This window comes from Impatiens glandulifera, chromosome 9 (assembly GCF_907164915.1).
Source record: "Impatiens glandulifera chromosome 9, dImpGla2.1, whole genome shotgun sequence".
Lineage (NCBI taxonomy): Eukaryota > Viridiplantae > Streptophyta > Magnoliopsida > Ericales > Balsaminaceae > Impatiens > Impatiens glandulifera.
Window position 1 is genome coordinate 14,946,973 of NC_061870.1, and position 25,508 is coordinate 14,972,480.

General features: G+C 27.5%; 1 protein-coding gene across 1 annotated transcript; it reads right to left on the reverse strand.

Moving 5' to 3' along the window:
• Nucleotides 1-13,796: 13,796 nt before the first annotated feature.
• LOC124915869 (agamous-like MADS-box protein AGL62) lies at nt 13,797-14,318 on the reverse strand. Its single transcript, XM_047456619.1, has one exon. It carries the CDS (start codon nt 14,316-14,318, stop codon nt 13,797-13,799), a length of 522 nt encoding a protein of 173 aa, XP_047312575.1.
• Nucleotides 14,319-25,508: the final 11,190 nt, after the last annotated feature.

Here is a 25,508-nt window from a genome sequence, read left to right on the forward strand (position 1 = left end):
TCCCCAACTCTCTTCTCTGTTCCTTAATCCTAACTCGCTCAATTTCATGAAAACTTATATGTTGATGATACCACGATCATTTGTATATGATCGCTCCAACATGTTACTTGTTAGTAAATTTCGTGACAAGCTTATCAACTTTTACGAAAACCTATTTGTTGACAGTACCACGATCATTTATATATATATGACCGCTCTAACATGTTACTTGTTAGTATCTTCCGTGACAAATTTATCAACTTCTACAAAAACATATTTGTTGATTGTACCACGATCATTTATTTATGATCCTTTCAACATGTTACTTGTTATTATTTTTCGTGACCACTTTATGAACTTTTACAAAAACCTATATGTTGATAGTACTACAATAATTCACACATGATCACGCTAAGTGTTACTTGTTAGTATCGTGAGAAAGCTCATCAACTCTCACAAAAAAATATTTATTGATAGTACTATGATCTTTCACACATGATCACACAAGGTTTTACTTGTTAGTAACTCTCATGAGAAAGCTCATCAACTCTCACGAAAACATATTTACTGATAGTACTATGATCACTTACGAATGATCGCGCTAACGTTAATTGTTAGTTTATTAAACTCTCATATAAATTTATCTATTGATAATACTACGATCATTTTTATATGATCGCATCTTAAAATTACTTGTTAAGTAATTCACAAGAAAAAGTTCATCAACATGTTCCCATATCTTGTTTGTTGATATTAACTTTGATCGTTTATGAGCATCCCAAAAACCTTAACCAAATACTATGGGTAATAATTATAAAAAATGTATCTGACATGAATAATCTATTGATATTAATATTCAATAAAAAGTTGATTTGTAAATGATACCCATGATCATTTCTACACCATCATCCTATAAACATTGAGGATACTTTGTTAAGATCTGAATATGATTCGGATATCAAGTGCACCCTCGACAAAAAATAAATCTTTGTTAGGATAATCACCAAGGAAAGATTTATAATACTGGACCAATGCTTGGAAAGCATCAACGAATGATGCACACAGCAACATAAAGGTCAATCCACATCTGCTCAGTCAAGGTTCTATCTTTTCATTACCCTAACAAAGAAATATAAATTTTACATGAAAAATTAGTGTTAGATGTATACTCGAACCCACATTTTTAAAAACTAGTTTGTTGAAATTAAACTTGGTTCGAGAGGGGCACTTTGTAAATACTAGAATTCCACCTACCCAATTTATAAATTTTAAAATAATCTCTTGAATAAATAAAATCAAAATTAAGGCCAAAAAATGATTAAATATTTAATTGGATTACTTATTGTTATAATGAAACCCCAATTAATTAAAGTAAGAGGAGTGCTAGGGGGAGGGAATTTGGGGAAGGGAATGAGAGATAAATTATTTGATTTTTTAAGCTAATCAAATTGCACCACGTCATTCCCCCTCTTATTTCCTCACCAAAATTCCCTACCCCAATCATTTGTCTTAAAGTAATGGCCAAGAAAAATAAATAAAATAAATAGAGAAAAATGTTAAGCTCATTTTATCTGAAATTAATTTTAAGAAAATTAAGGGATGAAATAAAAATAAAATAAATATTTTAGGATAAATTTTGTATCCATTTTATCCCAAATAAATTATTTACTAAACACTAAAAATACTATGAGAAAGGATGAAGAAAAAATCAATTTAACAAGCCATAAAAAAATGGGGTCGAAATCAAGAAAATTCAATGCAATAAGCCCAATAATAGTTAGATGATCTCCCATGCTCCATCCGACGCCCATGGACACTCCACATAGCCCGCTGCAACGAAAAAAGAATGCTTTTGTGTAGGAGGATGCCTCTAACATCGTCAAGCTAGATGCGCCTGTATTTCCCATCACCAACAGAGCGTTAATATATTTCACATCATCCACACTTTGGCTCGAACCGACGTTGTTTCGACCCTACTCTCGCTCAAACGTAGAAGAAGAAAACGACACCGTTTTTAGCTTGCATTGTCTTCTTCCTCGCGAGGATGAACTAGATAATAACATTTCAAAGATGGAACTTTTTCTTTTCACCACCATTTTACTATGTTAAAAATTTGAAATGATCACCATACTTTGGTGATCATTTCACCTACAACCTGATCATTGCATATACGAGAAACTAGCTAAAGAACAAATAAAAGGTCATTGATGACCTTGTGACTAAATGTTAATCAAATGATCACTCATTGAACGTTTAGCATGATCACGTTAAACGTTAATTGTTAGTAACTCATGTGAGCAAGTTTATTAAACTCTCATGTACATCTATTTATTGATAATACTACGATCATTTGCTATGATCGCATCTTAAAATTACTTGTTCAGTAATTCACATGAAAAAGTTCATCAATATGTTCCCATATCTTGTTTGTTGACATTAACTTTTATCATTTATGATCATCCCAAAAACCTTAACCAAATACTATCGGCTAATAATTATAAAAAATGCATCTGACATGAATAATCTATTGATAGATTTGCAACAAGCGCGTTCAAGTGCGGCTTTGGAGCAATGGTGTATAATATTTGGCAAGAACGCAATGCAAGGGTATATTGCAGAACCCGTAGGAGCGTTGAAGAGTTATGGAAAGATATTGTATCGGATTGCAGCGCCCTCGCGGGAACGTGGAGAAGAATTCCAAGCACAGAGCATAACTGAATATCTACAGGAACTGGAATTTACCGTTTTTTGAACTCACTAGAATTGAAAGGATTGTAATAAGATAATTCATTTACGTTTTTATCTTTTTAGATTTTATTGAAAATGTTACGACTTCAAAATCATTATAGGCCTGTCTAAAATGATCTCTTAAACTCGTGGTTTTTTTTCCCGTTTTTAGGAATTTTTAATAAAATGAAGCTAAGTCGTTTTCCCCCCAAAAAAATCCAAACTCTACATTATATGTTTAAATTTGAATTCAACAGAGAACATATGTTCTAAGGTCAATAGCAAGTCATGCCTCAAAATGTTCAATATAAAAATATAATTATGCACACTAAAAACGTTCAACTTTGATATAAGATTTTATACCGTATTATTTCTTGATTATATTTTAATTTTAAATGGAGAATTCATTTCTTAAGGGACATCAAAAAATGTAAAACGATAAAAATGAGATTTTATTGTCAACCCCATAACAAACCCTCCCATCGAATCTCATATGAGATTGAGAATTTAATGAGAGGTTGACATAGGTCTTTTTAATTTTTTTTCAATCAAGAACAATCTCAAGAATTGAGAGTTGTCAGTTAATATTAAAATCAGGAAAATAATTTAGGCGTGTGAATGTCATAATTAAAGTTTTTTTTAGTTCAGCGCATAGTTTTGTATGTGAAATAAATAAAGGTGCTATGTCTCATAACGCCTCGTAGGTCTCCACTATAACAATTTTTTCCTTAAGAATGATATTTTTTCACTTTACTTTTTAGTTTAACCTAAACTTAAGTAGAACTTTTGATTTTTGGTTGTAAAGTAAAACAACACACAATAATATATTTACAAGTAATATAAGAAAATATATACAAGTATATAAAAGATAATACTAAAAAAGAATGAAAATGTTAGACCAATATAACATAAATGAATAAAGTTTAAAAAAACATTCATAGAGACATGAAAATTATGTCGAAAAAATTAATGTAGCTAGAAAATTATGAAGTTAAACATGAAGGTTGGAAATATTTTTTGTGATTATAAATATATCAATTTAAAATATTTGTGACACACGATAGAGGAGTTAGACCCTTATAAGTTGAGAAAAAATAGATGTTTTTCGGCCAAACGGACTTATTCGATTTTCTTTTTTATATTTTCATAGAAAATATTGTTTTTTTGTTCATTTTATATTTTTTTAGAAATTAATTAAATTAAGAGAAAAAAGCACATACTTACACCATACAAAACAAGACATTCAAATAAAATAAAGAAAATAAGCCAAAAATGATTCCCGGTCATTAGCAAAGTTTTGTTAGTCAGAAACTATGCCCAAACATTCTCCTCTGTTGCCTGCGGTATTTCTCGATTGAATGGAAAGTGGGCGGTTTCTTCGGTCAAAAACCATGCTAGTCAAGTTTTTGGGCCTCTATCTAGTTTTTTGACCATGAATGATTCTTAGTTGTCTTTTTGGTCAGACACCAGCCAAAGATTATAATCATTAACCAGAAAACATGTTAATCTAGGATTCTCAGTCAATAACCATGCCACGACCAAAGAACTTGAAATATGGTTAAATTCTGAAACACACTAACCCCAAGAACACACATTACCGAAAAAAGCTTAAAATTAATATTTAGTTTTATATAACCTATATAATCAGATTTAAAATCTTAACATCAACAAACTAAAATCATGCAATAAAATCATCAAGATTCTTCAAAATAATATATTTTTCTTTTGTTTTAAAAAATTGTAATTATTTTATTCTATTAACATACAACATTCAACATCATTTAATACCCTTCTTTTCAAATAATAAAATCAAGAACACATCTTTACAAAATTAATTATTGAATTAATTACAAAATCAAGTTTGTGGTCTCTTTTTTATATTGAATTTTTGTAATTGGAAAAGATATGAAATTCCTCCATGTGTTTAACTTCATCAATACTCCATCAATTTAACAATCAAACTGTCTTACAATCATACAAATCAAATCAAAGAAATCTACAATATTATTGAAAATTGAAAAACTAAATTAACGACAGAAAAAAGAAGAAACCTGATAAAGTGTTATGTTAAGGTTTTTATTAATTATAAGTGTATTAATAAGACTAAGGCGTATTAATTGTTTATGTATAGGGTCAAAGTGAAGAAACTCGAAATAGGAATATGTCTGGTAGTTGATCAAATTCGGTATTTAATCAACTTCGGTATTTGAAGAAGCGCGTCCGGTATTATGTCCAAATCGGTTTTTGGAGAAGCGCTTTCAGTTTTATGATCACTTCGGTATTTTGAAGAAGCACGTCCGATATTTTGTCCAAATCGGTTTAGGAGAAACGCTTCCGATTTTATGTTAACTTTGGTTTTGCAAAAGCGCTTCCGGTAGTTTGATCAGCTGGACTTTTGCTAGGTGTTTCTGGTATTTAACCAGTTCGGTTTTATATAAGGCACTTCCGGTATTTAACCAGTTCGGTTTTATACAAGGCACTTCCATTATTTAACCTATTAGGAATTTCCGGTATTTGATCAAATTCAATATTTGATCAAATTCGGTTTTATGAAGCACTCCCTGTTTTTTAACCATCTTCGGTATTTTATGAAGCGCTTCCAGTTCTTGATTAAATTCTGTATTAGATCAAGCATCCTTTATTGGCTCTCTGACACAACAAGTGAGCTAAGCCCATAAAAGACTGTCACGTGCCAAACTAATTCAAATTTTCTGTGATGTACGTTCCCAGTACACCACAATCTCTTTTAAGAATATTTGACGCACTATCTTCATTCAGTACATCCACGATCAAAAGCATATTCTTTGATGTATTACCCTAGAACACATCCAACCCAAATAGGATAAAAGTCCTCTAAAGAAAATTTATCCGTTGATATGTTATCTATTTAAGAAGAACATGGAGGACAATTTGCACCTCTCAACTTTTTCAATTTCTCGGTTTTCTGACTTTACTGGTTTTTCATTACTTTCACGAGTCATAAGTTTTTTGTGTGAACTCTCTTTCAAGTGCTCAAGCTTATAAAGTTGTTAGATTATAAAGTTGTATTACATACTATTTTTCTTTGAGAGATTTCAGTATTGTAAGTTGACAAAATTTGTTCGGTTCAATAGAGTATTGTTGTGCTAGGAGTTCGTAAACAGACATTGTCTAAGTCTTGGTTGTCCGACTAGGTTTGTGTAAGCGTTGTATTAAAATATCATTTATTTAATTACTTTAAATATTATTAATTAATTATATTAAAATAAAATATGTAAAATAATACTATTAATTACTTTTTTAACTTGTATTTTGTAAATATTTATTTTCTTTTCACTGAAATAAATATTTATTTTTCTATTAAAAGAGATAAAAATTAATCCAAATAATCTGAAAATAAAAACTTATGTAATTTTTTTTATTTTTTTCCGAAATAATATTTTATTAAAATACCATAAAAAAGATTACAGCTAAAAAAACAAATAACAATAACATCATGAATACGTACAAAGAAAACAATTAAATAAAACATATAAAAACAACACCATGAATAATTATTCAAAGTATTCTAGATTGAATAGACAATTATAATGAGAATAGATATTCATCATCACCTCTTCAGTTCATCCTCATTTATTGCAAGAGAAAGGAGAAGGGGAATTGGAACACAACCGGTTGAAACAACATGTTTGTATGGAAATAAAAATCCTGATTGGATAATTGGGATTTGATACAGTTTGAAACAAAGTAATCTTTTTTTTTTTGTATGTTTTGATTACTACTAATTAGGTTCTTTAGAGTCGTTTGATTGTCATCCTTTAATCATTGCTGAGATTTGTATAGCTTTGATTCTTGACCCTCCCACTTTTGTGATTTTAATAAAATGGTTTTAACCGTTTTTCCTAAAAAAAGTATTTTAGATTGAGTTCTCTCCATGACATCTACATTCTCGAGGGACATTTTGAGGTGCTCAGTTGTTGATAACTCATCTTTTCCCTCGATCTTTCACAAAACCTTTGATCTTGCCCAACTTTTAAGGCTTGTGCAATTTCCTTTCCATGTTGCTTTTCAACCTATATTCATCTTTCATCTGCATAAGTTGAGTATTGAGTTCTCTAGTTTTAGCGTCCATTAGTTGTTGGGTTAATGGGAGAGTCAAATTGAGGATGAAGAACTAGGACTACAAAATAAATGGTGAGATCTTTCATCCACACTTGGATGACCAAATAAAAATACTTTGTTTTCTTGAGATAAAAAAGGTAGTAACATTTTGGCCTCATATAATGTGACTAGTTAGTTCACTGGATTTTTACAATATCCAGTTTGATGACTTGATGGTTCTTTTCGTTCTACATTTTCGACGTGTTAAGTTTTTTACTTCCTATGCATGTCCTCATCATGATTAGATAGTTACAAATTATTGACGTGAATCGTAATATGTAATACAAAGATTAAGTGTGTTTATGAATAAATTGAAGAAATCTATTTATAGAGTAAAATATTTAAGAATTGTAGGTACCATAAAAAAAGTTTAAATGTGCTATCTAATTTTGTATATTTTATTAAATTCATTCATTCATTCTTTTACAATAATTATATTGAAATAAAAATTATTTTATTTCTTAATAATGAAGTTATATAAAAAAATTATTTTCATGAAAGATACCATTCAGGTGATTCGAGAATCTATTCCGTTTACATTTAATTATTGGTTAGGTTTAAAAATTGATAAATCAATATTAAAATAATCATAATCGTTCCGTTTGTTTGATCTATTATGTGAGACAATAATAATGTAATAGTAATAGTTTACTTTGTTCAATCTATTATCTTATACGACAATTAGTATATGACAACAAAATATGGTTAAGATAAATAGTTTTCTTATAATATTAGTTTATAAATTTATTATAGAGAATTACTTGATATTTTCATAATTTGTAGAAATATTATATTTTTACAAAGTTATATAATTAATGTAATAACCTAATTATTTTTATTTATTCATTTATACTAATATTGATATTATTATAATTTAAATAATTAACTATCAATTATTTATTAAAATATAATTTATTTATAGTAAATGATTAATTAAATTAATATTTTATTTTATCATTAGTTAATTATTTCATAATATTTATATTATTATATAATAAATATTATGTAATCATTTTACCCAAATAATCTAGTATACATAAATTTTATTTTATCTCTAAATAATCATAGATCTAACAAGCCCAATTGGAAAGACAAGAAGATGAGCCAGTGCCAATGGCAACCTATAATCCTAAAATCAAATTTTCTCGGTCTCCTTTTGGGGATATGAAACCACTCTTCAAATAGTTGGGGACTTATTTTAAAATTTTATGTGGGGTTCCACATTCATATTTTCACATCTAAGCCCTCAAATTTGAAGAAGGTATATATTGTGGCTCATCTAGGGATACAACATTTCATCTTTTTGCGTCTTCTAACCCTATGTGTGTTTTATTGTTTCGACTCTCTCGATCTCAATTTCAATCATAATCTTCTCAATTTCTCTATGTTGGGATCAATGTCAACAACAACCGGTGGGATTTGAGTATTGTTGAATGACTATCGACTTCCAATTCGGTTTTAACCCTGTTGGAGGTTAAGACATGTTTTTATTCTCGTGACAAATCTTCGCGAGCTCTTGAATCAGATTCAAGTGTGGAATAACTCATTGGATTTGAAGCGTATTGATGCAGAATGAATAAGACATTAAAAAATGGACACGAAGTTTTTTATGGATGTTAGGAGATAAAACTCTTACGTCACCCCTTCTTCTGTTACCAAAAAGATACAATAGAAGACTTTAACTTTTATAGCCTCTACACAAGTTCGATTAGAAACCCATGACTTAACATTCTGAACTTCTAACTCTCACTCCATTGAATAAACACCCTCTGTTCAACTTTAAAATGCTAAACATTCTTAACAAATATTACAACAATTTCACTCTAAGATTATCTTAATGGAAAGTACATAGTATACGAATTACAATTGGGATAATGAGAGAGTAATCTTGAATAAAAGCGGTAATATATCCAACACCTTCGTAATTAAGATCCACATATATATATATGAGTCACGGCCTCTTTGTATTCAATGATGGCGTGCTGTAGAGTTCCACGTTCTGATGTAACGTAGCTCTACTTGAGTGTTGTAGACGCACTTGAGTAAGATAGCCCTACTTGAATGACGTGTGAATATTGAGCTTTTTAGAAGGTTTGTATAAATGATACACGTTAATTAATGCAACGGTCGAATCTGAATATTAACATGTGGAATTATTCCGTTGATTATTGTGTGTGCTGATGTGACAGACTGCCGCTTGTCGGGTGATGAGTAGGGAAGATGAGCGGGTGTTGCTTTAGTCTTCTTTTGAAGCCTAGACGTCTGTGTAAGATAAAATAGATAGTTAATTAGTAGGTAATTTCATATCTGAACAACCTAACCAAATCCACTGTTTGTGCAGGAGATGCAGAATTCAGTCATATCCTCAAAACAACTTTATCACTCTAGTCCGTTCGACCGATATCACAGAGGCGGTGCAAACTGGGATTATCTAATCAAACTATCTATTCGACTATCTTTACAAAGAAACAAGTAGAGGATCGACTCGGCAGTGAAAAACGGCTATACCGCTTAGTTGTATGATTGGTAAACCTATCATTTATACCTAAAAGAGAAATCGACTTCTCTTCTTTCTCAGTATGTCCGGTCCACCGATATTGAAAAGAAGACGCAACCGGTAATCTGTCCGGTAAAATACTTGGTGCAATCCTAAGCTTCTACACAAGATTTAAAATGACCGACAACTTGACCGATCAAATCAAATATGTGGAATTAGTCATATACTAAGAGATTTAAACTGAGAACGGCTGGAAGTTTCCATTTTGGTGTAATTCAGAATACTTTGGGAATATGCATAAGGAAGCTTTCAAATATACAAACTTTTATTTCCATTTTGATATAAGTATAATGATAGACCTTGGGATACAAAAGACAGCCAAAAGTGATCAGATACCTATTTTAGTATAAGTCCAACAGCAGTCCCCAAGGAGCAGGTATCTATCAAACCGCTCCAGATGATTAAATCAATAGAAGACAAACCTTCCGACTGATATGTTTCTTGGGAAGTATCAACCTCATTTAATGTCATGGTGTACCTTCTTGACCGACCAATCAGAATCAAGGATAAAGGATTACCATGCAAGTATCCGTTGAATGAGAAATATGACTGTTGTCATATTTCACTATTTAAGAGAAGCTTGAAGAACAGCAACAACATACCTAGAAGATATACCAAGAAAATATACAAGACAGTGAGACAACATATTTTAGAATTGAATCAAAGCCCAAACTGTTCTTGTTTACATACTGTCAAAAGTGCTAAGGATATTACAATTCCATTCATTTTGTATAAGAAGTGAGAGTTGTAAGTCAATAACGAGCAGTAAATAAGCCTTGGTTATTTGACGTATTGTAAAGTGTGTTCAATATTCTTAGTGAATATCCTTCTCAATATTTGAGAAGAAGGGGTGACGTAGGAGCTTTATCTCCGAACATCCCTAAATTTTGTGTTGTGTTTCTTCTCCATTTCATACCCTTCTATTGTTGTCCAATCAGTGTGTGTGTGTTGCTTCAAATCGAACAAACATTTCCGCACTTGAACTCAGTTCAAGAGTTTGTGACGGTTTGTGTATTATTGAGACCGATATTAACTTCTAACCGAGTTAGTATCAACTGACATGTTGTTTAAGCGTTCGACCTAAAGAGACCCCAAATCTCTTTCGGCTATCCCGATCCTAATAGTCTGCTAGCGCTTCTTCAAACTAGATTGTCTGTTGAAGCCTTCACGTCTGCTAGCGCTTCTTCAGACCAGAGCGTTTGTTGAAGCCTAGACGTCTGCTAGCACTTCTTTAGACTAGAGTGTTAGTTGAAGCCTAGACGTCTGCAAGCGCTTCTTCAGACTTGAGCGTTCTTTCAAACCTAGATGTCTGCTAGCGCTTCTTCAGACTAGACCGTTTGTTGAATCCTAGACTTTTGCTCACGCATTTCTTCAGATAGTCCGTCTGATAAAGTTCAGATTATGTTTGCTCGCGCACTTCTTCAGAAAACCCGTCTATTGAGTCCTAGACGTCTTCTCGCCCACTTTTTTAAACAGCCCGTCTGATGAAGTTCAAATTACGTCTACTCATGCACTTCTTCAGACAAACTGTTTGATGAAGTTCAGACTATGTCTGCTCGCTCTTTCTTTATACTGCATCTAAAGACATACGTCTTTTGGGCAGTATCTGCACAAAGGCAAATTACACAACTTAGTTCTTGTTTAGACCATAGTTATGTTTTGTTCAGATTACAACTTAGTTTTGTGCAAACCACATCATTAAAACTATGTCATATTGAATTAAACTTATTTACCTAAGTTTATTAATATGCTTTTGATAACTAAATTTACAATATGTTATGTTTCAATAATACATTGTTTATTTTATTCCCTTTGTTCTTAGTCTTTCAAGTTTAATTTTCATTACGTCTTAAGAATTAGATTGAATTCAGGCACCATCAACCACTTCCCCATTTTGTCTATAGTTCTTATGTAAGTGTTTTGCTCTCTATAGATTCATTCAAATTAGGGCTCATTTGAAATGATGTTTGGAGATCTGTATGTAAATTATCTTTTAAATTTATGAAATTCCGTTTGTTTTTGCCGATCATGTTCCGATCGAATTGTATGTGTATCATCATTATTCGTTACTATCTACACTCAATTGGAAAAACTTGTCCATGATCTTCTTCCATCCACCATGGTTATATTAAGTATTATGAATAGAAAATGAAAAAGAATAATTAAATCATTGATATCTAGTATGAGGAAATGGGTCAAACCCATTCGTATTAATCTAAACTATATTTATCAAAATCGGTAATCCAAATCATTTTATTCATTAATACCTATATGAATTGAATTAATATTAGGTTTTTACAATCCAAACTAAATATTAATTATATTTTTTTAAATTGTGAACTTAATATTATTCAATAATATTATTTTTTTATTATAATTAATTCAATTATTTTAGTTGTATTTAATTAAAAAAATGTAAAAGTGAATTAAATATAAATTGTATTTATTTATTTTTATATTTATATAAAAAATACTCTAATATGCTAATTTAATTAAAAAAAGTGTTTTTTATAATCCATACCAAATAAGAGTTTCAAATCTTTAATTAAATATTATAAAAACATAAAATGTCTCAAAATAAATGAAATTTGACATCATTTTTCATATGCAAGCTTGGATTATAATGAAACAAGCTTACTAAATAAATAAAAAACAATAGTAAAAGTTTTATAATTTATCATAACTAGAGATGACATTCAAAATAATAGACATCAACTTAGATTTAATCTTCATTAACTCAAATAATATCGTTTGAGAAATCCAATAATAATTTAAAAACATTCTTAGTAAGAAGTTGATATTTAATTTTTTAAATTTTAAACCTAAAATAAGAAAAAATAAAAAAGAAATGACAATAAACTACACAAATCTTAATCAAAATCAAATCTAAAAACTTAATAGAGTAAATTCAAAAACAACATTAAAAGTAGATATTTCACATCATCAAGAAATATCTAGGTGAAATATCTAGAAGTTGATTTAATCTTACAAAGGAAAAATGAATCTCATTTATGATCCTCATACGACCAAACATTTGTGTGTGTCGTCGTGATTGAATTTCCACGCTAGAGAAGTATCAAATTTTTTATTGTCCGACTATCCTTGAAAAAATTGTGTCATTTAATTTAACGTGCAATACTAATTTTGAATTGAATAATTATTTAAGATAATTTAATCCAATTATTTTAGGAGTCATAGTGCTTTGCTCACAATTAAGATTAATATGGTAAAACTTATAACAATTATATCAAAGAAAATGATTGTTAATCGTTAAATATTAATTATTAATAGATATATAATAGATATAAATATTAATTAATATAATATTGATTTATAAAATTAAATAATATATACATAATTAAAAAGTTTTAATTATTGAATTAAGGTTTTAAAATAATAGTATTTATTTATGAAATAAATAATATAATTAAATAGTTTAATTATGGTATTAAGATTTAAAAGAATATATATTATTTATATATGAAATAATATAATATATAATTAAAAGTTAACTAAAAAATGATTTACAATATTTTTTATATTATCTTCTTAAATATTTATAAAGATATTGAGACCAAATGAGGGAGAATAAAATATGTGTGGTTGAATAATTACTTATGAAATGTAATTAAGAGAAAAAACAGAAAATTACTTTTCAAAATTAATGAGGGAAATAAAACTATCATCTTTATAATCAAGCCATCTCTATTGCTTCTTGGTAGCCCTTTCTTCCATTATTCAAAGGAAAGGGAATCTAACCAGCAACACATGAGAATCTCATTTCCAACGATATCATCAGGCCTACTCATTTCACACATAAACATGTAATTCTCTATTAACTACAGTAATAACTATCTAAAAAATTATCATGAAAATTAATTAATTGTTAATTTGTAACAGATTTTAATTCAAAATTTATGATAATAAAGATAGGAAATTAAAATAAGATTTTTATTTATTAAAATATAAAATTATATTTTAAATTAAGATATTTTTATATATTATAATATACTTTATAAAATTTTGAATTTAGCATTAAAGTGTATTCTATGGTTGGAGATCCAAAAAAGATGAGATCTTTAACTATAATGAAGATTGAGATATTCGATTATTTATTTTACGATAAAAATGTGACATTATCGTTTAATTTTTTTTTCTCAATATTTTTTTCTTATCGAATCACATAAAACTTAATCGATAATAGTATAAAAACAAAAAAAAATATTAAATTACAAAAATATGGTTACACACACATAAATAAATTAAAATAAAATTCATAACACAAACATCAATCAAAACAATAACAATTAAAATTATAAAAAATTAAAACAACAAGATAAATTTATCAATAACTTATCACAATAATAATTATTTCCCGTAAACAAGTTTGAGTTTACGGGTTAGAAAACTCCAACATCTTTTGCGTCACAATGGCATTTAAATTCAATAGAGACATCTTGAGATGTTCAAGTTGTTGATAATTCATCTCTTTATTCGATCTCTCCCACCATCTTTGATCCTGCCCAACTTTCTTGTTGTGATTTATCTGCTTCGCATGCTGCTCCTCAACCTCCATCAATTCCTCAACCTGCATCACATTAGAATTTAGTTCCCTAATGTTTGTTGATGACCGATAAGATTCAATCATTTGTTGAGTTTCACTGGAAAGCCCCGTCGGAGAGGATGAACCAAATAATCGCCCAACTATTTCTTCTACACTGGGATGACCGTAGGAGAACACTCTGTTTGTTGGTGAAAATACTAGAAGTAAAACTTCAGCCCCACATAGTGTGATAAGCTCGCTGAATTTCTTGAAAAGCCCACTTTTCCTTTTGCAGAATGTCACCTTAAGATTACTCTCGTTCTTCATTTTGGCCATGGTGATTCTTTGACGCCCTTTGTTTGCTTTGACCATGATTCGATAAAGATAAAACACGGGAGATATAATATGTAATGAATAGATAAAATGTTTAATTTTTCTTAGATTAGAGGAGTCTATTTATAGATTTAAGTAAACAAAATTCGCATAGGAACATTATGAATATTCATAAAAAGAAAGAAATCTAATTAATTGATATCTAGATATCTTTCTAAATTGATGAATTAATTTTTTTATTATATATTGCAAAATAAAAATATTTCAATGTCTTAATTTGATTATATATAAATAGAAAATTTTAAATAACTAAATAATTATATTTTTATTTAAAAATATTATTTACATACTTTATTTTAATTAGTTTTTAAATTTTGATAATAATATAGACAATTATTTTTGTTTTATTTATTTTTTTACAAAATTAGATGAGATAATTATTTTATATATATTGGCTCTTGAATTGATTATGGAGATCAACATCATGTATTCCTAATCAATTATTAATATATGAGAAATGATTATGAAATCACTCAAAAGTTCGATAGCATCAAGATACTCCCAGGGGAGTCGATGAACGAGTTTGACGAATGTTTCACCAGCATTGTCATTGAACTTTCCACTCTAAGAAAGGTCTATGGAAAAAAGAAGTCATCGTTAAGGCGTTGAAGGCGTTTCTCAGTGCTTGAGACATCAAGTCAACAGTGATGAGAGAGTCCAAAAACCTCCACAAGATGGAGTTGCACGACATGTTTGTCGATATGAAAGTCCATGAATTCGAGATGAAATCTAGGAAGGAATATGAGCCCTCATCCTCGACCACGACTAAGGTGCTGGTGTCCGCATTTGAGTTAGCTGTTCCATCATCCATGTGTTGGAAGTTTTAAACTAATTCTATAAATTCCATTAATGAATGGAAATTAGAATGTGGGTAATAAAATCAAATCAAATTCACATGAAATTCAAACGTGAATTAAATGGTGAAATTAGATCCAAATGTATAATTTAAATCAATTAATTTAAATTAATTGATCTAAAATGTCTTGATAACCAATTAACAAAATGTTGTTAATTTGTAGTGTAAATTACATGAGTTTGTTATTATTATTATTTTTTATGATAATTAATATTATTATTAACAAATTGGAAAACCATGTAACGTTAGTATTGAATTGTAAATGCCTTAATTGTTTTGGCAAACAATTACTCTATAATGAAGAGAAAAACGTTAAGGTAATGAAGAGGCAAACAATGTCAACCGTTGGATCAAATAATGATTTTATTTAGTGGTTTAACTTTTCAACAATATAAGACCTCTCATCTCTAATCAAAAACTCACTTCATCATTTCATTCTTTCTCACTCTAGAATTCCAAAAGCCATCTTCTTATTTTTTGAGTGTTCTTCGAGTTCTTCGCTTGATATTTTTCGTTGAAACCCGGTGATAGTTCAGTTACGCTGATCAAGTTCGACGAGTAGTGATTTCAGTGTTGAATCACTATTGGATTCGTTGTACTCTGGGAGACATCCATCTACGATAAGCTCCAGCACAAACGGGAGATGATGGAACTGTTTTAAGGGAAATGTGTCTAACACATGCCTCGAATCAACATTTTATCTGGTGATTTCATTCTTGTAATATTGTATTTATTTAATTTATTTGTAACATCATTTTATATATGTTTTCTGTTATTTCAAGACATTATTTCTAACACCAACAAGTTAGCTGAGCAGATCAGCGAAGATGACTTTATTTGTCAAGAATTTTGGCAAATATATGAGGAATGATCAATCTAACTATTCTTTATATAATAAAAAGGATCAGAAGATGTTGATGGCTGAAGAAAGAAAAAATAAATGGTCCAAAAGCGATTCGGACTCAAGCTAATAAATGATAATGACATCAAATGTTTCATGGAGAACGATGATGATGTATTTGATTTCTCCTCTAAAGAGTTCATTCGGGAAGACTTGATTACTACACTCAATGACATGTCATTGAGTATAAGAAATTATCTGATCTCGTTTCAATTCAACCAGACAACATGATTAGTAAGACAAATTAACTATCCTCAAAGAATGAGAAGCTCAATAAGACAGTTCAAATGTTGACTAAAGAAAACGAGAGAGCTAACTACGTGATCGATGCATGGACAAAATATGGGGATGCAGTCAATTAGATGACAAGTCAACTAAGGCCTGTCAAATGTAAATTCGGTCTAGGCTAAGATAATAACAACCCAAACAAGTCCACCAAGAAGTTGAAACCTAACAAAGTCAAACTTTCTTCAATATGTTTTGTCAAGGGACAATCAACTGAAAAGGGAATTGATACAAGTTGTGATAATTTGACTTTAAATGATGAAGGGATTTATGTTAAGCCAACTTCAAGCTGCTTGAAACTTGAGAGAAGGACAACCAGTTGGTATGGCAAGAAAAAACATGACAGTAAGTCAAGAAATGTTTACCAAAAATCATGATTTGAAGCTAAAGAATCATTAACATGTAGTAAGAGATCTACCAAATTTACCACACTCACACACAATGGGAAATCCATAAGCATAATTAAGGTATGGATTTCCAAGGGACTAATCCATCACGGACACAAAGCAAATTGGGTCCTAGATTTTCTACTGTCTATGAATGCATATAAAACAGGACTACAACGTGGAAGGTTATGCATGATATCTGAACAGCCGACTGCTCACAAACATAGCATATGACAAGCAACAAGCATGAAGTTGTTAACATCCTCACGGAGTCATTTCCCGAGTCTAAGTTTGCTTACCTAGTAAATATTTTAGAAATGTTAGATTACGATAATGCCTAAACTGATTTAATTCTAAATTCGCCTGGTTTTGATAATTTAGTTTAAATAATAAAAAATGGAGAAATGGTTAGAATGAAGTCACTAGTTTTGATAATTTATTCTCAACAATCAAAAATAGAGAAATTGTTAGACTAAGGTTTTAATTAACTTAGGATAATTAACCTAATCGATTTTATAAGTTATAAATGATTTCACTTGGTTTTAATAATTTAATTTAAATAATTAAAAAGGTAGAAATTGTTAGATTATAATTTATGAAATGACTTTGATAATGAATGGATAAAACTATGTTTTAATTATATATAAGTTAAAATATTATATATATATATAATTGTTAAGTCATATCAATTATATAAATATATATATAAAGATAACAACAAGGTGTTGTAGTATAGTGGTAAGTACTTTCTCCTATCACACTGGTGACCAGAATTCGACCAGAATTCGAATCTCACCAGATGCAAATAATAATTTGAGTTTTATTATTTCTGAATGCAAGTTTAGTTGTGCGCGTCCGGTTTGGCTCTCTCTATAGTGCATTCGACTGGATGAGGAAAAACGGAAGTTGAGCAAATACTAAAACTACCATGTATGCGCCACCGGCTCACCGAAATGAACAATGCATCCGGCAAATCGAAACTGCCACGTATGCGCAATCATTCAAATTGCAAATAACGAAACTGCCACGTATGCGCATCCGACTAACCGAAATTAACAATGCATCCGGCAAACCGAAACTGTCACATATGCGCATCCGACAACCCGAAACTACCACATATGCGCTATCATTCAAATTGAATGTGATATACTATTATGTACACTACAATCTCAGGAATGTTCTCTGATGTACTATCTTGGCACACATCCAACGGAAGGAGGACAAGTGTCCATTGAAGAAGATCTAACCGTTGTTGTGCCTTGGATATAAAAGAATATCTAAACAAAAAGTAGACTTTGATGCTCTTGGCTCTCTTACTAATTAAAATTCTCTCTCTACAAATATATATTCAAGTTTTTGCCTTAGTATTTTTCTGTGAGAAATTGTTCATACCGAAAATTATTGTATCACTTTTCTTTAATTTTGAGCTTCTTGTAAGTTGAATAGATAGTATATATTCAAAAAGTGTTGTATGAGCTTGGAGTTCAGAAATAGGCAGTGTTTAAGACCTGTTTTCTTACTAGATTTGTGTAGAGGTGCTATTCAAATCAAAACATCAAGTGGAATCCTTCTCGAGGTTGAGAAGACGGGATGACGTATGAGAGTTTGCTCCGAACATCCATAAACAAACTTTGTTTCTTGTGTTCTTTACATTCCGAATCTTCCAACCATTTTTCTGTCGTTTCAAGTCTAAAAAAACATTTCTGCACTTGATTTTGTTCAAGAGTTTATGAAGAGTTGTGAAGAATAAAACATATATTAACTTCTCACAAAGTTAATATCGAAGTGAAGGTTTTTCGCGGTTAATAATACTTGGTCAACCCCCTGTTATTGTTGACTCATTTCCTAACAAAACGTAATAAAACAAATTTTTAAAAGACAAGACTTTATAAAGTAGAGACTGTTTTTAACGGGAACTTAAAAGAATATATAGTTAAATATGCGTTTGTAAACGTATAATTTTATTAATTTTAAATTAAAAATCAATTGGAGACTCTTTCATCAAATCAATAATTTTTTAAATTAAATATTTTTAATTAATTTAAGATACATATTTCTTTAATCAAATTTGATTGTTTTAAATTGAAAAGATTATCTAAATTTGATCAAAATTAATTATTGTTATAATTAATTTCAAAATGTTGAGACATGTTTTTATAAATATTTCTAAATAATTGTTTTATTCAAATGATACTCGATACACAAACATATATTAAAATTTATTGAAACTCGAGATTTTCCGAGACAAGGTATTCACAGGGGTTACAATACCTAATAGTCTTGCATCTCTCGCTAACATCAAACTTTCAAAGCCTTAACGACAAGACAAACAAAGATAAAATATTGATAATTAAATATTAAAATTTCTTAAGAATTTAAAAGAAGCGGATGAACCGAACTTAGATGAATGCTCCAAAGTTCTTGATGACATGTATGATGTGGATGAACCCTTATAGTTATACTCTATTGCAGATACAGTATCAAACAGAGAATGGAAGAGAATTTTAGTAAGAAAAATTTTAAATCTATAAAATAATGGTTTCTTGTTTAGGAAAGAAGATGAGTTTAATATAAAACTTTTATCGGTTAAATATGAAGAGTTTTTTAAAATTTTATATTTGAAAGATTATTTTCTTATTTTAATTTAATTATTTATTATATATATATATAGTTTATTTATACTGGAGGATTTATGTGTGATGCTCGCAGAAAAATTTATAAGCAAAACAATTTAGAAAAAACATAATAAAAAAACTAATTTGATATAAAATTGTAATAAATAATATATGAATTATTTTTTTAAAATATTATCCAATACAATAAATATAAATTTTCAATTGAATTGATATATATATTACTTCAAGCAAGTTATCTGAAAACATGACTCTTAGTATAAATTTCTTTTAACGTACTTTAAATTATTCCTATCAAGATAAGATCTAAAATTTATTAAATTGTGTTATAAAGAAATTACATACTTAAGTTCCATCAACATTTTTATTTATGAATTAAAAATATTAATAATTAATTAAATATTATTACATAAACTATGATGAATCACATGCATTTACACGAATAAGAATATAAATAAAATATTATTTATGTATATATAATTATATATATATTATAAAATAATTAATATAAATAAAATTATTTATATATATATATACAAGTATTTATTAAAAACAATACAGTGAATAAAAAATATAAAAGTAAAACAATTAAATTAAGAAAAATAGTTAAAATAGTGATGTATTTAATAAATATAGAGAAATAAAAAAAAATATTAATATAAAAGGGGGACAAATAATCATAAATATTAATTTATATTTATTTAAATATATTCACCAAATAAATTTTGAATAGATTGTTATATATGTATAATTAAATTAATTATAAAATAATTTGGAAAAAATAATTATTTAAATATATATATAATATATATATATATATATATAATTATTTGTTAAAACCAATATAGTGAATAAAAATTATAAGAGTTAAAGAATTAAATTAAGAAAAAAAATTAAACTATGATTTTCCAGAGAAATAAAAAATAATATAAATATATAAAGGTGATAAATAAGAAAGAAATATTATTATTTTATTTATTTATATATATATATATATTATTTGAAAATATATTATAATGAAAACAAATAGAATTATTGATATAATATATATATATATATAATTATTAATAAAAAATACTTTTAAAGAAAAAACAAAAAACTTAAATCAAGAAAATTAGTTAAAAATAATGTAATTGATAAATATAAAGAGAAGTAAAACAAATATTAATATAAAAGAGAGACAAATAATTAAAAAGATTAATATATTTTTATTTAAGTTGTTATATATAAATATATATAATTTTATAAAATGGTTCATGTGCATCTAATTATATTACTATTTATTAAAAATTATATATTAAAAAAATAATATAAAGGTAAAAAAATTAGATTTTAAAAAAGAGTAATAATAAATATGTATCTAATAAATATGGAGAAAAATAAAACAAATATTAATATAAAATAGAGACAAATATTTAAAATGATTAAATTATTTTTATTTAAATATATTATAAATTAAATTTTGAAAAACTTGTTATATGTATATATATATAATTTTTGTAAATGGACCGTTATATAAATAATAAAATAATTAATACAAATATATATTTTTGATATATATACATGTAATGATATTTATTGTGAAAAAAAAAATATAAAAGTTAAAAAATTAATATAAAAAAAGGTTAAAATAATGATTTGTTTAATCATTTTAGAAAGTAAAAGAAAATATTAATATTAAAGGTAAATAAAAATCAAAAAGTTTAATTTATTTTTATTTAAATATATTGAAAATTAAAATTTGAATATATATATATATATATATATAATATTTGAAAATAATTGATGTATATATATAATTATACAAATTATAAAATAATTAAAATAAATAAAATTATTGTAAACATAAAAATTTGACGTAAATATTTTTAAATAATATTATTATTTTTAATAATATTAAAATAATATTTTAAATTTTTATATTTTAAAATAACTATGGAATGAATTAAAACATAATTAAGGGTTAATTATTATAATAATTAAATCTAATTTAAAAAAACATTCAAAAATCCAAAAATAATTTGAAATTAAAGTATTGTATTTATTTTACTCAAAATATACCAAAGCAGAGGTTTAATATTTAATTGTAATTTATAATGAATTATGTTTAATTTATTACTTAAAACAATTATATAAATACTAAAAAAATCCCCAAAATAACAAAAAAAATAAAATATGAACATAATCTTTATTATGTTGATAGAAGTAATTTTAGTGAAATTTTTGATGAAAAAAAACATGAAAAAAGGATTAAAAATTGATTTCAAATAATCTTTTTATAAAAAATAAATATTGTAATCTACTATAATAGAATTATTTTTTTAATTTTTGCATTAGGAACTTGGTCCATGAGATGAGTATCCAAGCAACATCCAACGCCCGCGGGAATGCACTACACATCTGAATGCAGAAAACCGAGTGTCTACTCCCACCGGATCAACTAATGGGTTGGACTAATCTTGTTAGTCAAGGTCACTGACTGCGAATGGAACGCTGCGTCCAATGAAACGAAGAATGGAACCCAGACTGCGTCCAATGAAACGACGTTGTTTCAATCTTCTTCCTCACAGAGAATTGAAGTTATAATATTTCTCTCCAATTCCCAAATTGATTGGTTCCTCTATTTATTCTCTTCATTTTTTTTTCAAAAACCCTACGAAAATAAAATAAATATTTTAAACATAAAATCATTTATTTTAAAATCGATTATAACTAACATATTCATTATATCAAAAACAAAAGACTTAGTATTTCCTTGAAACAATTTATAATTTTCTAAGGAGTCTTCATTTACACATAATTAATTCCCAAAACATATTACATAATTGTAAAAGAAAAATCAAGTCAAAATTATTTATAATATTAATTTGTTAATATCAATTTATATACTCAGGATTAATTTATTTAAAAAAATCTATTTCAAACTCATAAATCAATTTTTGACTTAATTGTAAAACAATTTTTTTTCCAAAACTAATTAATTATTTTATAATGATTGTAAGTATAATAATAACTAAAATCATTTCAATTTAAATTATTACCACCATACTTTTATTAAAAATATGTCATTAATTATTTTGTAACCCAATTTACACATCAATGGCTCTAAAAGGAATTTCTCATTTAATAATTCATGAATGAAGAATGTATATGAATTTTGTATAAAAATAAATTCAGTAATGAATAGATAAAATGTTTAATTTTTCTTAGATTAGAGGAGTCTATTTATAGATTTAAGTAAACAAAATTCGCATAGGAACATTATGAATATTCATAGAAAGAAAGAAATCTAATTAATTGATATCTAAATATCTTTCTAAATTCATGAATTAATTTTTTTATTATATATTACAAAATAAATATATTTCAATGTCCTAATTTGATTATATATAAATAGAAAATTTTAAATAATTATATTGTTATTTAAAAATATTATTTACATACTTTATTTTAATTAGTTGTTAAATTTTGATAATAATATAAACAATTATTTATGTTTTATTTATTTTTTTACAAAATTAGATGAGATAATTATTTTATATATATTGGCTCTTGAATTGATTATGGAGATCAACATCATGTATTCCTAATCAATTATTAATATATGAGAAATGATTATGAAATCACTCAAAAGTTCGATAGCATCAAGATAATCCCAGGGGAGTCGATGAACGAGTTTGACGAATGTTTCACCAGCATTGTCATTGAACTTTCCACTCTGGGAAAGGTCTATGGCAAAAAAGAAGTCATCGTTAAGGCGTTGAAGGCGCTTCTCAGTGCCTGAGACATCAAGTCAACAGTGATGAGAGAGTCCAGAAACCTCCACAAGATGGAGTTGCACGACATGTTTGTCGATATGAAAGTCCATGAATTCGAGATGAAATCTAGGAATGAATATGAGCCCTCATCCTCGACCACGACTAAGGTGCTGGAGTCCGCATTTGAGTTAGCTGTTCCATCATCCATCTGTTGGAAGTTTTAAACTAATTCTATAAATTCCATTAATGAATGAAAATTAGAATGTGGGTAATAAAATCAAATCAAATTAACATGAAATTCAAACGTGAATTAAAGGGTGAAATTTGATCCAAATGTATAATTTAAATCAATTAATTTAAATTAATTGATCTAAAATGCCTTGATGACCAATTAACAAAATGTTGTTAATTTGTAGTGTAAATTACATGAGTTTGTTATTATTATTATTTTTTATGATAATTAATATTATTATTAATAAATTGGAAAACCATGTAACGTTAGTATTGAATTGTAAATGCCTTAATTGTTTTGGAAAACAATTACTCTATAATGAAGAGAAAAACGTTAAGGTAATGAAGAGTCAAACAATGTCAACCGTTGGATCAAATGAAGATTTTATTTAATGGTTTAACTTTTCAACAATATAAGACCTTTCATCTCTAATCAAAAACTCACTTCATCATTTCATTCTTTCTCACTCTAGAATTCCAAAAGCCATCTTCTTATTTTTTGAGTGTTCTTCGAGTTCTTCGCTCGATATTTTCCGTTGAAACCCGGTGATAGTTCAGGTACGCTGATCAAGTTCGACGAGTAGTGATTTCAGTGCAGAATCACTACTGGATTCGTTGTACCCTGGGAGACAGTCATCTACAATACGCTCCAGCACAAACGGGAGACGATGAAACTGTTTTAAGGGAAATGTGTCTAACACATGCCTCGAATCAACATTTTATCTGGTGATTTCATTCTTGTAATATTGTATTTATTTAATTTATTTGTAACATCATTTTATATATATTTTCTGTTATTTCAAGACATTATTTTTAACAATCTTAAAACAGTTTCCATGTGCTAAGTTATTTAGTAGCTTGTGCCATAGAAATTTTTGTCTTTGATGTTTCAGGAATACGAGTTATGATGTTATAAAACAGATGATTACTTATTTCGACAAGATAAAGTTGTTCATCTAAAGGAATAGAAGAATCTACAAATAAAGATAAGTCTTTATTACATATAAATATGTTTGATTATTAACACATGTTTTTATGCTGTTAAAGCTTAATTTTATAAGCTAATATATTTTGATATGAAAATTTTCTAACGAAACATTAATTTGTATATTCATTATACAAATGTTATATGGAAAATAAATTAGAACACAATAATTTAATTTGTTCTAGTCTTATTTAAAGATTTGTTTGGTTATTAAAATTATTAATAATAATGAATGAAAATAAGAAAGTAACTAATATGTTAGCTTTCAATTTTTATAAAATTTATGGTGTTAAAATTAATTATAATTGAAACATATGGTTTCAGTTTTAAAATAATTAATTATAATATATACCTTCTTTTTAATTAAGCAATATAATTAATAAGAATATGGTCGGATGATTTAATAAATAAAGAGAGATGATATCTTTATTTATACATTGTTTTATATATTACATTTTATTCTGGTAATAAGTTATCGTTTTAAATGTATATATATTCATTTGTTGACAGAGTCTAGTTAAATATGATGTATAAGTTGTCTCTAAAAAAAAGACAAAAGGTCATAAAAGCGGTACAACAATGAAATAGCGCATTGGTGTAGTGGTTCAAAGTTTAGATGCAATGGTGTGTGATGGAAGGGAGGTCCCGTGTTTGAATCCAATTGATGAGATGATTTGATTTCTTTTTGTAGAAATCAGATTTACTAAAATAACTATGGTCATTGATGTTAAAATCTATTCCAATTTCTTGTGTAGAAATTATGAGATGAATGAGATTGTCAATGATGTTGAAACCATTTTAATTTCTTGTGTAGAAATTATGAGATGAATGGGTAGTCAATTGTTAAAGTCATTGATGTTCAAATCATTCTAATTTCTTGTGTAGAAATTATGAGATGAATGAGTAGTCAATGATTTCTTGGTAGAAATCAGACTTGAGTCTTGATATGGAAATCATTATAATTTTCTTGTGTAAAAATTATGAGATTAATGTGTTCATAATGATTTTTATAAAATATATATATAAATATATAATATGATTTGACTAAATGACATTAATCATGAAATTTGAAATCATTATAATTTCTTATGTAGAAATTATGAAATGAATTGGGTATCCTAATGATTTCTTTTA